The sequence below is a fragment of the Stegastes partitus genome, unplaced genomic scaffold (genome assembly GCF_000690725.1).
Source record: "Stegastes partitus isolate 25-593 unplaced genomic scaffold, Stegastes_partitus-1.0.2 Scaffold435, whole genome shotgun sequence".
NCBI lineage: Eukaryota > Metazoa > Chordata > Actinopteri > Pomacentridae > Stegastes > Stegastes partitus.
The window spans coordinates 278,654-295,762 of record NW_007578166.1 but is presented as its reverse complement, the minus strand read 5'-3'; the positions used below and the strand labels follow the sequence as shown (position 1 = coordinate 295,762).

General features: G+C 42.2%; 2 protein-coding genes across 2 annotated transcripts; both read left to right on the top strand.

The window, feature by feature from the left end:
* The first annotated feature begins 359 nt into the window (after positions 1–359).
* On the top strand, positions 360–5,159 carry tnni1a (troponin I type 1a (skeletal, slow)). Its single transcript, XM_008286144.1, has 8 exons — positions 360–418; positions 2,466–2,497; positions 2,632–2,638; positions 2,780–2,821; positions 3,018–3,149; positions 3,432–3,521; positions 3,663–3,839; positions 4,469–5,159. The coding sequence occupies exons 2-8, from the start codon at positions 2,484–2,486 to the stop codon at positions 4,571–4,573; spliced, it is 567 nt and encodes a 188-aa protein (XP_008284366.1). The 5' UTR covers positions 360–418; positions 2,466–2,483; the 3' UTR covers positions 4,574–5,159.
* A 4,718-nt stretch (positions 5,160–9,877) lies between these two features.
* lad1 (ladinin) lies at positions 9,878–17,096 on the top strand. The gene is made up of 14 exons (XM_008286142.1): positions 9,878–10,014; positions 10,642–10,824; positions 11,334–11,610; positions 12,496–12,569; positions 13,200–13,362; positions 13,684–13,761; positions 14,102–14,145; positions 14,230–14,272; positions 14,532–14,575; positions 14,689–14,755; positions 14,853–14,987; positions 15,085–15,174; positions 16,223–16,348; positions 16,491–17,096. Exons 1-13 carry the CDS (start codon positions 9,977–9,979, stop codon positions 16,319–16,321), a joined length of 1,335 nt encoding a protein of 444 aa, XP_008284364.1. The 5' UTR covers positions 9,878–9,976; the 3' UTR covers positions 16,322–16,348; positions 16,491–17,096.
* The last annotated feature ends 13 nt before the right edge of the window (positions 17,097–17,109 follow it).

The window sequence follows — 17,109 nt, the reverse complement described above, 5'->3', positions numbered from 1 at the left end:
TCTTGAGTCTTGACTCTCGTGAATCTTGAAATGTGTTATCATGCTACCTTTTCCGTTGCACTTGTAATTAAAATACTTGCAACTATTATTTCCCCCTCCCACTTTTTTATACTTTCACTTCCCTTGCCAGACAATCTAACTCGTCTACACATTTAATGCTCCTGTCTAAAGCTCATCTTTTGTCTTGCTGTCGTCCTCCCTGTGAGGCCGAGGCTCAAAGCTCTTACTGCTGGTTTACCATCGACAGAGTAAGATTACTCAGTAAGAGAGATGGGGATAACTAATAATAGCCTAAAAGAGGGAGCGAGACAATGGGTGGTGCAGTTAAATAGAGGGACACCAAATCGTTGGGCTCATCTCTGATCTGTTCATCTTGACTCTGCCGCGGTCGCATCTCTGTCTCCTGCCTCCGACACCGGTAAGGTCTTTTCTTGGAGTGGTTTCTAAAGCTGTTCAGGTGTCGTGTTAAGCCCATGTCTTCTTTCTGTGCATGTATAGTACACCGGCTGCTATGAAGACAGTTGAAATGGTTTGCGGGTGTATCCATTCATTTGTTGAAAACTTCTTGTAACTCAGCATTAAGACTTTTCTGGATCTGATTCCAGTGCAACAAAAAAATAGGATTCCTGGATGCATCCGATGGTGCTGGTTTCAGTGTCTGAAGCGATCAGTGGTAAATATATTATGTCAAACCAGTAAATGGAGACATTAGTAGAGACATATAGAACTAAAAAGTGTTTTAATGTCATCTTGTTTGCAGTGTAGTTTCATCTGTGAGGCTGTTTCTGTATTTAAACCATAACCAACCACAGCCAGAACACTCTGTAGGACTTCTGTGTAGATTCTCAGTCAGTCCAGGTCATGGCAATCATAGGCGCTTCAGTAGAAATCAACTGGACTTCCCTTCTAGACTCTTGAAGATATTTCACCTCTCATCCAAGAGGCTTCTTCAGTTCAAACTGACTATTGGGCTGAACTGAAGAAACTTCTTGGATGACATGTCTTCAAGAACCTACAAGAGAAGTCCAGCTGATTTCTATTGAAGCTCCTACGATTACTAGTTAGTAATAGTGCAAACTAGTGAGGTTTAAATCTACAGCCAAAACAGATTTATTCAAGTTTGAGCCTAATGTGAACTTTCCAAAGCACCTTGGCTTTTTGTTTCCTTTTTTTTTTTTGCATTGCCAAGTTGGCTGCACCACAGAGGCTCATAAGCATCCATGAGTTACTCGCAGTAAATCCTTGATCCAGGCTGGGCACCCCACACTGCAATCACCCTCCACAGCTGTCTATCAGATGTCCAGTGGTCTATTTGGGGAGACAGGCCACTCTAAATTCCTCTCCCAGAGATAATCCTGAGGAGAAAGATGTGGATGAGGGACAGGGGAGATGGATGAGGGATGGCTATCAGTCTGGAATTTGTTTAATCCGCTGGAGCAGTTTCTAACCCTGTCATGTTTGGTGGTCTTATGTGGTGTCATACTCAACTCAAACCAAATTGTAAAATTGGAGACGGAAACAAAGAGAAAGGGTGACACGAGGTGAGACTGATGGGGGGGGGCGAGTGTTGTAAATTTGATAAAGGGCAGAAGGCCACCAGACTGTGGGAGAGAAGGTGGAGATAAGATGATGACAGAAGTGGAAACCATGCAGTGTGGAAGAGCTGACAAAACAAATAAGGCAACTTAAAACACAATTTCCCTTTATGCCCTGTTGATTGGTTGGCTGTTTTCATGATATTTTAGGTTTGGTAGAAAATTTTCCTCATGCAAAACTCAAAACTGTAAGGTTCGAGAATTATTTTTGACAAACTGCTGCTGCTGAGTTTCTCTTCACACCCCAAACAAAACTCGTTTTCCACCATAACATTTGGGCGGACACAAATCAGCAGCAAACATCTCAAAGCATCAGTAATCCTATGATGAGACCTGAGGCTGAATTTAAGGTTGCTTACATCGGTGATTCCCAAACTTTTTTTTTATCAGATGTATTCCCACATATAAAAAAACTCAAATATCCCTCTGTGACACTGTCAAACATTTACTTTCACCTAAAAATGCATCACATTTAAGTTGCTCCATTTATTCATTACTTTTAGGTTACTAGTCCAACTTTTTTTTCTGTTGCTTTAAACTAATAATTTTAACCATCCATTAACTGATGCTGAATAAAGATGCAGGCGTTTGTCCTGTGAGTCATGAGAAGTAGAGGCTAGTCTACAAACCATGACAGTGAAGTGTCAACAGGGCGTTAACCAGCATAGTGTAAAAGTCAACACCTAGAGGTTGGCATAATTGGTCCGCTCACAGTTTACATACATTGAGAGCAGCACCACATTCTGAGAGCGCGACAAAGAGAAAGTGCGGAAAGATGATCGCCTCCCAAAGGCTGATAAACAAACACTGACAACTGTTCACTGTGTGTGTGTGAGTGTGTGTTTCTAATCTCTCCTGTCTCTCCTCCAGCGAGAGCTCATCAGCAGGATGCCTGAGCATGTGTGAGTGATCAGGCTCTGTCTTCTTTTTATAGACCATTTACTCATTCATAGATACAGACACAAAAACACAGCAAATATTTTATGACCTTCGGCCTTTCCTTTTGTTTAAATTATGCCATTTTTTTCTTCTACAGGCAAGAGGTAAGTCCATTTCACCTCTCACTGTTATCAAGGTTTTCTTGTTGCTAAAAACAGAAGTGATTCAGATTACGAGATATGAGTAAGTGAACTACTCACATGATACATATACTGATAATTTACTGAATGATCTTGTCCAAACAGAGGAAACCAAAGATCTCAGCTTCAAGAAAGCTGATGCTCAAGGTAAGAGAGATCGTAGATGTAATGTTTTCATTGTGTAATACATGTGTTTAGCCACAGGAGAGCAGAAGAGATGGATAAATCACATAACTTTGCACATCTGTGGACAGTGTCATGTCTCACTTTTCACGTGAGGGAACACATGTAATCTGCTCAAATCTAAATACATCCTGTAAGACAATATGATGTTTGTATGCAGAGTCTCATGGTGGCAAAGGCCAAGGAGGAACTGGAGCAGGAGATCCTAGTCAAAGAGGAGGAGAAACACAAGTATCTGGCAGAGAGAGCTCCTCCTCTGAACACCAGCAGCCTGAGCCTTGCACAGCTACAGGTAGCTTGTCCCCGAATTCACCTGAATTCTTCCATTCTTCTCAGTAATGCAAAACCAGTAACAACCACTTAAGAAGCTGCATGTTTTATTGTCGAATCCAGGCTAAAGACACATTTTTTCCAACTGTGATCTTTTCGCAAACTGTAAATGCACGGTATCCTGGGAACTATATCTCAGTCACATAGGGTTTATGTTTTGGAAATCTGAAGTTGCTATGAAAATGATCTCATTTATAACATTTTAAGTTTCAGCTTTTTTCTGTCTCTATTTATGTATATATAGGACCTCTGCAGAGAGCTCCACGCCAAGGTAGATGTGGTTGATGAAGAGCGGTATGACATTGAAGCCAAGGTCATGCTCAACACACGCGAGGTAGCTAAACTTTATTTTCCCGACCTTTTTTCATTTGTTATGAGCAGAAAAAGAAATCTTAATATATTTTTTTTATATGAAATCCCATAGATTGTACATGGGAATGCATGAGAAACTTTCAATTTTCTGTCCCTGGACTAGATTAAAGACCTGAACATCAAGGTTTTGGACCTCAGGGGGAAATTTAAGAGGCCTAATCTACGGCGTGTTCGGGTGTCTGCTGACGCCATCCTTCGCTCGCTGCTGGGCTCCAAACACAAAGTCTCCATGGACCTCCGAGCCAATCTCAAGTCTGTCAAGAAAGAGGACACTGAGAAGGTGTGTGCAGATAGAAAAACAGAGAAAAGACACTTGTACATTTACGCAGGGATCACGAGCAAACTAACCCAAAGCAAGACGTGAGCCCTTCCTCAGGGCGCAGGCGTGCATGTAGCTGCTGTTAAGTTTCAGATACACGCATGACGTCAGGGTTTAAAATGCCATGGAACACCTGAAAACGGCATTTATGTGTGTGTGAAAGGTGTGTTTGAGATATCGAGTATTAGGCCAATGCAGGGTGGGGATCGTCTCTGTGTGGGAGCAGGTTTGGTGCCCAAGACAATGATCCCATTGTACGCAGAAGAGTAGCTTTTGTGACCAGCTCTGCTCACTGTTTCATGTATGCGTGCACATGTGCAGATTGGCCGTTTCTCTTGTGTATCTGTGTGTTTGCTCGCATGGATGTGTGCCTCTCCAACCGTATTACATAAACCAGTTTTACCAGTACAGTTTTACAGTGTTCCTCCAGGGGATTCCCATTGGATAAGCAGGGGCCTCGAAGGCTTAGACGCAACAATTTGAACCTGTTCTAGTTTGCAGCCGACTTGAGAAACAAAGCAATAAAAACTGTTCCCATTCTTTCATACCGTCTCCTGCAGCATTAAACTGTCTGCTTTATCTGTCTGCAGAAGAGGCCAGTGGAGGACAGCGACTGGAGGAAGAATGTGGAGGCCATGTCAGGGATGGAGGGAAGGAAGAAGATGTTCGATGCCGCTAAAGGTTCTGCACAGTAAAGACAGAAGGGCGACTGCTGTCATGTGCACCACCAGCACTCCACTACATCTTCTTTTCATCGCCTTTTGCAGCTTTTTGTTTGGTGCTGTCATTCTTGGGTATGCTCCTGCCATGGAGGTGAGAAGATGTCCCCACTCTCCTGAAGGGTTTCTGCTCTTGTCTTTGCCATATCTGAATTATTTGTATTGTTCTCATAACTGATATTGCGCATAAACACCAGACATTCTGGCCTATATTTGTACAGAATTTGTACAGAAATGTCAAAATAAATAAAAAAAAATCTCATGTGGATACTGTTCCATCAAATTAGGATATAAACTGTATATTTTATATTCTTGCTTGGGGATAAACTGTAACTCTGTGCTGTGGATTTGTGACCCGTAACAAAATGTTGTACGCTTCATCAGCTGGATTAACATGAGAACTGAAACAACAATAAAAAAAGAAAAAAAACATTGTGCTTAGTGAATATTTACTGGATTTATTAATGGCCTCCATATTTGAAGACTTGTGAAATGCTTGAAATTATGTGTGTCTGACATTTTTTTTTCCACCAAAGAAGGTTTTATTAAATGGTTTAACTTCTAAATTCAATCTCTTGTAGTCCTTTGTTGTTCTTGATAAAATCCTAAATCTATGAATATGCCACTATTGACTTCCAAAGTTCAACATCTCTAGAAGTCAGACTGAAAGTGATCGCCAAGAAAGTTTGAAGTTTGGTTCAGGCAAAGCAATTTATTGATCAGTAAATGAACATAACAGAACAGTGACATACAAAAGCAGAGGGTGGATGTTGCTACAAATCAAAGAACCAAACATAATCGAACGAAGACTAACGGAGTAACGAAGCCAGCAAACAAAACTAAACTAAACTGTGCAACATCCACACATAAAGAAAGAAACTAAAACAAACTGGTGCCGCAAAACACAGAATATGAAAACACAGGACACGAGTAACTTCTTTGCGAAGGTGTGCAGCTGCTAACAGGAGTCTCCACTGAGGCTCACACGAAAACTCCCACACTGAGTTAGCAGCTGCCAACAGAAGTTACATTTCACAGAACACAAACACACAAAGCGAGCGGTTCCAGGACTGACTGTTCACACTAAAGCCCAGCCAGCCCCAACTGACAGGTTGCTGGTCGCTTTTATAGCCAGGTGTGGTGATCGCTGGGGTGGAGGAGGTCCAATCCGATGTGACCGGAGGCGGGGAGAACAAGGGCCGGAGTGCAGGTCTTCAGCTCCAGGCTAATTAGCTGAGATGACTGGCAGCTGGTGTCCTGGAGCAAGTGCTCAGCCAATCACAGCTGGGCCTACACAGATCATCTCCACACACAGCGGTCACAAGTCCAAAACGGCACAAACACCATGGGCCGTAACAACATGAAACAAATATACAGATGATACAGTTTGGTAGCTGAGATAATATGCGTGGATTCTTGTGGCAAAAAGACCAACCACTATTAAAAATGAACTTTACTTTTCAAAAGTTCAAAAGTCAATTTGTTCAGTCACAGCTGTTAAAGTAGCTTACAGAATTAATTTAAGTGTCATGTGATTTTTTTTTCAATACTTTATTTACAAGTTTTTTTTTAACTTTACAAAACTGTACAAGACATGCCACAACAGAGCAATAGTTGCAGTAATTAAAGTTAAGTGCCATGTGCTTTTCACCATCCATCCCATCCATTATCTATACACCGCTTAATCCTCACTCGGGTTGTGGGGGGCTGGAGTCTATCCCAGCCGACTTAGGGTGAAGGCAGGCGACACCCTGGACAGGTCACCAGTCTATCACAGGGCTACACTTAGAGACAGACAACCAAGCACACTCACATTCACACCTACAGACAATTTAGAATCACCAATTAACCTCAACATGTTTTCTGGACTGTGTGGGAGGAAGCCGGAGAACCCGGAGAGAACCCACGCTGCACGGGGAGAACATGCAAGGGTATAATTTAATGTTACTCCTGAGCTCAAAGCAGCACAGTCTCTCAGAGCTACGAGCATGGCTCTACACTGTTATCAGAAGGATGTTACAGGAACATACTAATAGAATAAACCTAGAAATCCATGATACCTTTCATGCAGAGACACTTCTGAAGCAGAGTTGTGTGTTGAGCTGTGCATTGACCCCCGTTGTCATTTTTTTCCCTTTAATTGGTCTTCAGCATTAAATTGTGGTCAACCTGTGTGGCTTTTTTGACAGGAATTGACAAAAAAAAAGACTCGTTCATGTCTAAGTTTTTCAAATGCTGTCCATTAAATAAAAATATAGAACGTAAAACAATTCAGATAAGATAAGATAATACTTTATTGTTTCCCATAGGGGGAAATTGCATAAGTATTCCCCACTGACAAGTCATTATTTAGTAGATGCACCTTTGGCTTAATTGCAGCTTTGCGGTTGTGTGGATAGATCTCAATCAGCCTTGAACATCTAGATACTGCAATTTTACCCATCAGGCTTTCCTATCCATTCTGACCCTTTGTCCTCTGCACAGTTATGTCACATACGTTGTGGTGACTCACTTAGGTATTAAGAAGCTAGAGCCACTGAGAGCGCAGAAACAGAGCACAGCTCATTTCACACTACAAACAGTGACAGTCATATACTACGACAGATGAGTGTGTCCCAATTACACACAGGCGACACACTGAAGCTTGTAACTCCTTCAGATGAGTCATAGATGTCTTGGTGGCCTCCCTCACTCGTCTGTTTCTTGTTTGGTCACTCTGTTTATTAGGACGGCCCGTTCTAGGCAGATTCACGCATGTGCCATATTCCTTAATGATGGATTTAACTGTACTCCTGTGTTGAATTAGGTGAGTCACTTTAAAGGGGGTGAACACTTATCAATTCATCCATTATCTATACGCAACTTTATCCTCTGTAGGGGTCGCAAGGGGGCTGGGGCCTATCCCAGCTGAATTAGGGTGAAGGCAGAGTACCCCCTGGACAGGTGGCCAGTCTATCGCAGGACTACACACAGAATTAGAACCACAATCCTTTTTATTGTCATTATGCGTACGCTTCCATACACACAACGAAATTACAGTCGGAAGTCTCGGCTTATAGTGAAAGAAAAATGGCATAAATAGACCTCCGACAACCAAGTACAAACACAAATAAGAAAATATAAACATAAATAATACCCAAATATCCATCCATCCATTATCTATACATCGCTTAATCCTCACTAGGGTCGTGGGGGGCAGGAGTCTATCCCAGCCGACTCAGGGTGAAGGCAGGGGACACCCTGGACAGGTCCCCAGTCTATCACAGGGCTACACTTAGAGACAGACAACCAAGCACACTCACATTCACACCTACAGACAATTTAGAATCACCAATTAACCTCAACATGTTTTTGGACTGTGTGGGAGGAAGCCGGAGAACCCGGAGAGAACCCACGCTGCACGGGGAGAACATGCAAACTCCACGCAGAAAGATTCCGGTGCCCCCACTGGGACGCGAACCGGCAACCTTCTTGCTGTGAAGTGCTAACCAACTGCGCCACCTTGCAGCCCATACCCAAATATAAATGTAGATATTCTAAAATGAAAAAAAGTGCAACATGACAGTGTCCAGGCTGTGTGAGGGAGCAGGTCATCTGTGTCATGTTTCAAGGTGTGTGTCAGCAGGTGATGAGAGGGGTGTCTGTGTGTGTCTGGAAGAGCGCTGGAAATATGAAACTGACAACCAAACACACTCACACTGTGAATACTTATGGGATTATTTATTTTGCATTTTATATTTTCCAATTATCTGACAGTACTTTATAGAAATGTTTAACATGAAAGAGTCTTTTTTTGTGGGGTAAATTCTAGTCAAAAAAAGCCAAATTATATTGACCATGATTTAATATTAAAAAGTCATAAAAGGGGAAATATTCCAAGGGGGGGTCAATGCCATGTGCTTATATGGCAGCTATCAGGAGAGCATCATTTCCACAGCTGTAAAACAGTTCTCGTTGACCGCTGCCTGTTTTGCATGCTCATAAAGCACACTCTGCTTTTGCACTTTTTTTTTTTTTTTTTTAATTGCTTTTTAGCCAGCATTTGTCATGTGTCAGCAAATAAAACTTCTGTTGTGTGAATGTCTGTGTTTGACTTCCACTTATGAGATCAGGTCATTCCTAATAATGTTAAGGCTAATGTTAGACTAAGGCTCAATAAAACATTTCAACGTCGAAAGGGACACGCTTATACAAGCACACAGTCACACAACGTTTGGTCGTCACTGTTTTAGATGATACACTGGTGCATGCTTCTTTGTCCAGGGAGTGACATGCAAACTAGTTTAATCAGATAGTATTTTAATGGTGCATGCTATAAGACAGCCTTCTCCAAATATGAGCGAAGAAGTGTCATGTTTGCACACACAAAAGAAGGAAGCGTCAGAAAAGGCAACAAGCGCGGTGCTTCAGTTATCAGTCATCATGATAGTAGCTTACAGAGTTTATCGCGGGCTCGCACTTGGCACAGAATACAGCTGGTGCAGGTGTTCTGTAAAGCCAGGTGAGGTGAAGGGAGTGTAACTGTGTGTTTTGGACTGGGCCTGGGCCTGGGCCTGGGTCAGAGTCCAACACACACTGGGCTTCACAGAAAGGTGTGGCCTTATAGCAAACAGATTGACTCACACTGTAAGAAGGCTCACTGGCCAGTGCCTCAAGGCATCAGTTGGACATGCATAGTTATAAACACACTTTTCCGTTTACAGTTGGATCGTCCTACTCAATAGGTAGCATTTTCTAGACAACAAAATCTTTTCTGACGCCAGTTATTTTCCTGTTACCGTCCTGTTAGTCGGGTAATTTGTGGTTAAATACTTTGCACCTTCTTTTTAAGTGTGCAAAATTGACGAATTTAGTTTTTTCTTAATTTTACATGAGTAATGACTCTGTTACTACTAATAAAATGAACACAGACTCGTATTATATTGGTTATTATTTCCTGGTCTACTTGTCTTACTCATTCTTTGTTGTTGGTGTATGATGGAAATAGTCTGAAATACACAACAACAACAATAATAATAATAATAATGTGTCACCTATAATTGCCCAAGTAAGCTTAGTTTTTCTTCTCTTGAATCCCAGAGCATAAATCGTTCACAAACTAGTACCAGCTATCACATCAGCCACACTTCTACCATAGAAGGAGAAGCTCTCTCTCGCTCCCTGCTCTCTCTCCCCTCCACCTTCTTTCCGTCAGTCAGGTGGGAAGCTTACCTTGGCGGTCATGTGACACCTCAGCAAGCTGCAGCGGGGTAAAGGTGACTGCTTTGTGCCGCAACTGACTGTAATTTGACTGCCGCCCTCAGAGTATCAGTCAGTCGACTCTGTGAGTGAAGTGCACCTGGAAGCTTCTTTTATTTTCTTCCCCCCCTTCTCCCAAATATGTCCATCAATCGGAAAAACTGGTCAGCTTTGTCCAGGTAAGATTATTTTGGCACTTTTCTGTAGCATAGAAAGCAGATTTCTTGCTTCACTCACTTGCAGCGTGTCATTTAGGAAATCTGTGGTAAGGACCTGAGGGAGTGTACAGTTGTGCTCTTTTCTGTTTCCTTCTGTGCCCATGTTAGTATTACAGGGGCTTCTGTCTTTTGCAAATTAAAGCCCCAAGATCATTTTTGCACCCTTTTACTCCTCAATATAGTTTGTGTTTGTCCAGTTGAGAGATCAGCTTTCCGCTGGTCTGTAACTGCCGTCACAATACACTAATAAATGATGTGTGTTCTACAAACATGCAAATGGGTTACTTAAATTGGCTTAGACAGAAAAACAACCCTGACTTTGCTGATATGAAAGTCGATTAACAAGTAAAGCAGGTTCTGTGTAACGGTTATGACAGCTTCAACATCCCCTTTCCAACAACCAAAACAAGCAGATGATTTGACTCATTTGTTTAGGTTTAATGACAAGCAGATGGCCGGGAAGCCGTTAATGAATGTTTACCACGTGTATCTTGTCAGGTCTTGTTTCTGCCTCTGTTTCATTTTCTGTTTTACAACCATGTTCGTTGCTTAGAACGTCTCTCGCTTGCGTTGTGACTGTTCCCTCAGCCTCGCTCGTCAGTGGACGATGGAGGACGAGGAGGAGGTCGAGAGGGAGAAGAGGAGGAGGGTGAAGAGCTCGACCAGCGCCGACCCAGATTCTGACTTGAGTCCAACGCAGAGAAGCGCACCCACAAGCGACAGCACCACTGTGACGGACTCCTCCAGTGAGACGTCCCAGGGCCTCAGCAGGTTGTTCTCACAGTCTAGTAAAAAAAATAATTGTTGAGTTCTGCTTGTTGAGGCTTGATTTATAAACTGTTTGAAAATGATCTTACTTATCTGCTGCATTCTCTCTTTCTTTTAGTTTCTGGCATGTAAGATTGGAACCATTGATTGCTAAAAACAAACAAACAAAAAAAAGCAGTGTAAGATCAATTTTCTTTGATTGTGCACCGGTTTAGTGGTTGGATTTCAAATACACACAGAGATGATTCTTACAGTTCTGCCCCATGGGGGTGTGTCACCTGTATTCTTTTCAAACACATGAAAACACCTGATACCATGCATGGAAAGTATGAAAAGCTGTCAAAAACACCAACAGCTGAAGCAAAAGCAGCCTTCAAAGAAAGAGAGAGAAACTATAGAGCCTTTCATTAGAGTAACCTGACCACACTGACAGATTTGTTTCGCCTCAGTCTCAAGACGATCCATCATTCGTACCAGACATGAACATGTGTGCATGTGTGGTTTGTTGCTAGCGTGGAGCAGATGCAGGTGGACTTTGTGGAGATGCTGCGAGTGCGTGACGAAAAGCGGAGGATGAGGCACGTGGAGACGTTGAGACGACAGAAGGAGGAGGAAGAGAAGGATGAAGGAGAGGCCGGCAGAGGAGGAGGTGCCAGGCTGGAGATACTGGGAGACGTGGATGAGGAGCGGGGCAGCAACACGGTCAAAACACAATCACCTGTAAAACCAGCCAGCAGTGCCACCATCAGCAGCAGCAGCAAAACCAGAGTTAACATCACAAACAGACAAGTAAGATGGGAGCCACTTATTTACTTATTTTAATTATAGCGGAAAAAAATGTAAATTTCAAACCTATTGGAGTTATGATGTGAGCATTTGACGCTACTCTGTGCCAAATAATGCAGCAGATGTTGAAATATGTCAATGCAGTTGAAACCTTAGTGGTGGTGCGAAAGGAAAATAACCAAAGTCACAGCGATGCATCCTCTGGGGAATGCGAACGGGAGATAAGATATTTCCAAATTAGTGGATCGGCTCACACGCCGACATCCCTGCCAGCTGAAAATGACGACCCATCAGCTCCGTTTACTGACAGACAAGTCCTTTGGCAGGTAGACAAACGCCAGACAAACCAAAACTAACTCCTAAACAATTAAAACTTTACGAAGTCACAACGAAAAAGTGTCACCCTGCAGTAAAGTTAACTGCTACCCCACGCAGAGGGAGAGTTAATCATTATCCAGATCCTACAACAATAAAAAGGAACGCTCTTCTCCTGCTCAGGGAAACATGTTAACAGTATGATGCTCAAACACACTACTACAAGAGTTAGAATAACCTAGAAGTTCAGATACAGTTAGAGGAAATAGGGGGGGAAAAAAAACTTTGGGAATATTCATGTCCTGTCTTGGACTCTTCCTGTGAATCCAGTGGCCATGCAAATCATCTCTAAAACCTTGATAAGGTGTGCTTAAGGTCATAATTCGAACTTTATCTTTTATTACGCTTGCAGCCAGCTCGAATTCAATGTATCTCCAAATGAGGCCATAACCGCGCAGTGTTATGTAATGCAAGGTGTGTCTCAGTACAAAAGCTTGTGTGTTGTGTGTGTTGTGTGTGTTGTGTGTGTGTGTACATGTGCGCTCATTTTGATTTTCTCTCTTTCTTTGTTAGCATGAAAACGGAGAGTCGTCGGGTAAAGACCCTGATCCTAAACCGTCATCCACCCCGACCCGCAAGTTTGTCAGGTTAACGACGACTGTTTTTGTTCTGTTGTTGTCTTTGTAGAATAGCCGTCAGGAAGGATCAGGCAGAGATGCAATGTTTTATTAAGATAAGATAAAGGTTATTGATTCAACGCAGGGAGACAAAAGCAGCAGAATGAAAGGGCAGTGTAGGGTAGTTAGGTAAAATAGCAACCAGGCTATTACCAACATAAAGGCTTAAAATGGCTTCGTTTCAGAACCTAAATTATGATACAGAATATTTAGGGCCTGATTAAGCTCAGCTGGTTTCATAGTTGAGGAAAATTGTGTTCAAGTTTGCTCAGATAATACAAGGCAGCCTGTCCCTCTGGCTTCTTTCTGAATGAAAACAAGCTCTCTATTGCATCATTTTATTCATTCAAAGCATGACTCCGGCCCCTCCTATCCAACTTTTGTTTCATTATTCTCATGTGAACTTAATAGGGCAGATGGACTCAGGAGATATGTAACTCACTGTTATGTGTTTGTCAGTCTGATGATGCAGTTTTGTCATCACAGACACACAATCCAAGTATCTTTCATACAATATTTAGTATTTTCATTGGATCACGCATTGTTTTCTCATGTATTTTCAACTTATCTTTAAGTTCATTCATCTTTCTGGCCTTGCAGTTCTGTCTCCATCTCACTCGACAAGAGCCCGTCCATCAGCGGGTGCTCGTCTCCCATGAGCCCACGCTCTCCGACGACGCCCGGGTCACCGCAAGAACGTTGGCCTTCACCCTGCCAGAGTCCTCGGGTAGTTAAAAGCGTTCTTCAGAACGGACACGCGAAGGTAAACACACCGTCTGATTGCATAATTTACGACATAATTACCTCATGTTTTGCTCGTCAAACAGAATTGGACTGCTAAAGTGCTGATGCAGCATTATTCATCAGTCCAGTAAAGGAAACAGCATCCTCTAGTGTTACAGGAGAAAAAGCAACTATCTCTGTGTGCCAGTAAAACACAAACTGTCAGTGGCTCCAGGGCATAAAATAATCAGTCCTGAAGGGCACAAGAGATGGTCATTGGAGCTAATTTGAAGTCTGAGTGGGAAGGATTAACGCTGATTCTATGCAGCAGGAAACTTAAGTTCTTTTCACTTTATCGCAGCACCCCACCAATGGAAACTTTGAACCGACGGCCAAACCTGCCTTTATCAAACAGAGCTCCAGGACTGTATCTTTCAGGGTAAACACACACACACACACACACACACACACACACATGCATGCACACATTCTCTCTGTTCAACGCCAACATTAACTTGAGCCTATTTGACTGTTAAAACACGATTTAATCTTGCATCAGCTGTCGAGACTATCAGCTCAGGAGAATTTGCTTGTGGCACTCAAGCTTTGGACTTTATGTTAATATGTGAGGTAATATTCACCAGCTTTGCCGCTACTGGTTGCTTCGTTAACACCCCGACGCATCACAGGAGAGAGGATGATGTTGCAGGTCTGCTGACATTCGGGCAACTGTAAAGGACTGCTAACACACACACTCACACGGGCTTGTTCTCCCACAGATGATGAGAAAGAAAGAAGAGGAGACTTCACCGCTGCAGAGGAGGTGAGGATGCATGCTTGTCTTTGTTTTGAGGCTCTTTGTATCTGTAACCAGGGTTTGACTGCCGACTGGTTTATTCTGTTGTAGTGCGAGTATGAGGATGGCCTCCAAGAAGTTTGAACCCAATACAGTAAGATGACAACTATTTTTATCTGATGTAAAATAAATTGATTATTTTGTACACTTGTTGAAGCTGCTATTGCAAAGTGTTTTACTTTAACGAGATGATACGGAAAAATTTCTTGATTCTTGACTGCACCTCGAACAGAGAGATGTTCTTTCCATATCAGCTGTGTGACATGACGACAGACGGAACTGGAGGATTATTGGAAAAAGAAAATGTGCACAGATAAATTATAGCATCTATGTTCTCTTTGGGTTTGATTTAGGACCAAAATGAAGATGAAGACAAAGCGTCATCTTTCCAGAGAGGGTGAGTTTGTGTGTTTGTTTGTTTCGATTTCTCCTCTCTGCATGTTTTAGTCGTTGTAGTTTTCATCATTGACTACAGCTGGACAAATGCATGTATGGATTCTGTGTCTCCAGCTCCAAGCAGAGGGTTTCATCCAGATCCATCCAAGAGAAGATGGAGAGACTGGCTCAGGCTGCACAGGTCAGAATTTTATCCCAGAATTTACTCATATTTTTTACTCTAGTCTACATCAACTGTCAATAGTTTTCTCTCAATTGTGCCGCTTGTACGTTGACAGAAGTCAGAACCGATGCGATCTCCAGACGTGACCCAGAGAACCCTATTCCTGCTGGACGAGGTGTCCAGGAAGAGAGGCCTCTTTGAGAAGGAGCAGGCGGCACAGAATCCCACCAGTCCGGGAGTTTCCAGACAGGTATATTCATCACTCACGGTCCACGTTTTAGTTCTGTATCAGAGGAACCTGTGTCCTTAATTAACAAATTGTTTGTTCACATCTCTGCTGTTATCAGGAGTTTAGGAGCTTCACATCAGGAATGTCCGACCGGATCAACCGCTGGATCAACAAGACCCACCAAACAGGGTCTGCACACGGTCCCACTGTAAGGTCACCCTTTAATCAGGCTACCTGTGTTGTCACGTCTCTGCTAAAGCTGTCACATAAAAAGTTATACAAGTGGGTCAATCTGTCTCAAATCATCGGTTTTTAGATTTTAGATCGACTGATTTTCCTGATATTTTTTATAACATAAAAAACGGACGTTTAAGGACATGGATGTTTAAGAAATTTTACTTCGATAACTTAATATAATCCTAGTTTTTGTTGTTGTTTTTTTAATTGCCCGTTGAACAACTTCCGCACATTCAGATTTCAGGCCATGATTGAATAAGAATATCTCAAGAAATTTTAAGATAAAAGCCTGAAACTTTCTCTGTTACTTCTCATTGTGCCATGCAATCATAATCTTACCCATAATCAGAGAATACCTGATCTACTTATCCAATACTGCAGATTCTGCATCGATGGCACGATGAGAAATACCATCTGACAGCCAGGGGGCAGCAGTACTCTTTCAGCTGTACATCCTGGATGAACAGGGTGGAGTTTGCTGTTCCTGCTGCTAAACATTTGAATAGTTTTGGTGGTCATTGTGTCGGCAAGGAGGTGAAAAGAGGTCACAAGAGGTCAAATTGTTTTCATTGTTTGTGCACGGGGATGGTGGACAGTTAGCCCTGAGCAAACCAATTCAGATTAAATTTGTCTCTGAAAATAAGTTTTCTTCTTTATTTCAAGGAACTATTGTATTATCTATGACTCGAATTCATAGCTAATATCAGTATGTTTACTCCAAAAGAAACAGTCATTCTTCATTAAGTCTGTGAGGAATGATTGACTTGCTGTAGCTGCGTGACAGGTTGACTAAACCTCAGAGGATGTGTTCAAAGGTTAATCCATATGTTCAAAAAGCGTTCCATGACATGTCTGTGTGGGTCGCTGTTAGCTCTGACAGCAAGGTATTCTTGGCTGCAGGGACAAAGTCATCTCTGACAAAAATACGATGTGTTTGGTCATCATTCTTTAAAGAGAAATGCATCTGACACAGTAGTAGTTTTTTCTCAGATTATTCTCTCACGATTTTCTGTTTGTAGGACTTGAGACACGTGGACATCAATAGTAAGAGGAGCTTGTTTGAGAACAGGGGGGAGGACGGTGTCTCAAAAGTCAGCCCCGGAAAAACCTTCAAGTGAAGCACGATCATTGATAATGCTCAACCGGTAAGAACACTGCTCCATATTGTGTAAAGCAGCAACACGTGCTTACGGGAACAGTTTGCTACAAACCCCCGAAATGACACAAATCTGAAGAAAAGTATTTCTCCAGTATTCATTTCTTCCCTTTCTGTGCATGTGTTTGTAGGTTTTCACATACAGCAGGAGGAGAGGCAGAGATAGGGAAGATTAATGGATGCCATGACTGACTGATTTTATTTTTCTTCAAGTTTTTTTTTTTTTTTCTTCACTGCTAAAGTACACAAGAGGAACCAGCAGGAGTCACCCAGGAAAGAAGTGTGTTGGGTTGTAGATTTAGAGGACTGAAACGGAGGACACTGCTTTTAAAGTTAGGAGGCTTCTATCATACACTTATGCTTCTCTTAGGATAAATTTGTCTTGTTTCAAACACTGAAATACAAGAGAGAGACGTTTAAAGTTCGGGCGAGGGAAGGAGTGAAAAAGGAATGTGGACATGAGAGGAAGAGAAAAGTGGGAGAAAAAAGGGAAAGGGTGGTGGAATTTCTTTTGTTTAAAAAAAGGAAAAACCTTTTCATGTGTTTGCATCTGTGTAATTTTTTCAAGCACTTTAAAACGGTGAAGGTCTTGTGAGCTAATGATGTCTTTGTTTATTAAACTGGGAACGCTGTAATTGTATGTTTTATCTAATCTGCCAAAAAAATAATTTTTGTGTTTTATCTGGACTTGTGGACAAGATTCTGCCTGTCTAAGGAATAAAATGTTTTACATTTTACAAACGTCTGCCG

What these genes read in the sequence shown, in the direction of transcription:
- tnni1a (XM_008286144.1), top strand. An exon ending in TGAGCCTTGCACAGCTACAG is followed by an intron (nt 3,150 to 3,431) that starts GTAGCTTGTCCC and finishes ATGTATATATAG; the next exon opens with GACCTCTGCAGAGAGCTCCA. An exon ending in TCATGCTCAACACACGCGAG is followed by an intron (nt 3,522 to 3,662) that starts GTAGCTAAACTT and finishes TCCCTGGACTAG; the next exon opens with ATTAAAGACCTGAACATCAA.
- lad1 (XM_008286142.1), top strand. Translation starts at nt 9,977, where the DNA reads ATGTCCATCAATCGGAAAAACTGGTCAGCTTTGTCCAG. An exon ending in AACTGGTCAGCTTTGTCCAG is followed by an intron (nt 10,015 to 10,641) that starts GTAAGATTATTT and finishes CTGTTCCCTCAG; the next exon opens with CCTCGCTCGTCAGTGGACGA. An exon ending in GACTGGCTCAGGCTGCACAG is followed by an intron (nt 14,756 to 14,852) that starts GTCAGAATTTTA and finishes GTACGTTGACAG; the next exon opens with AAGTCAGAACCGATGCGATC.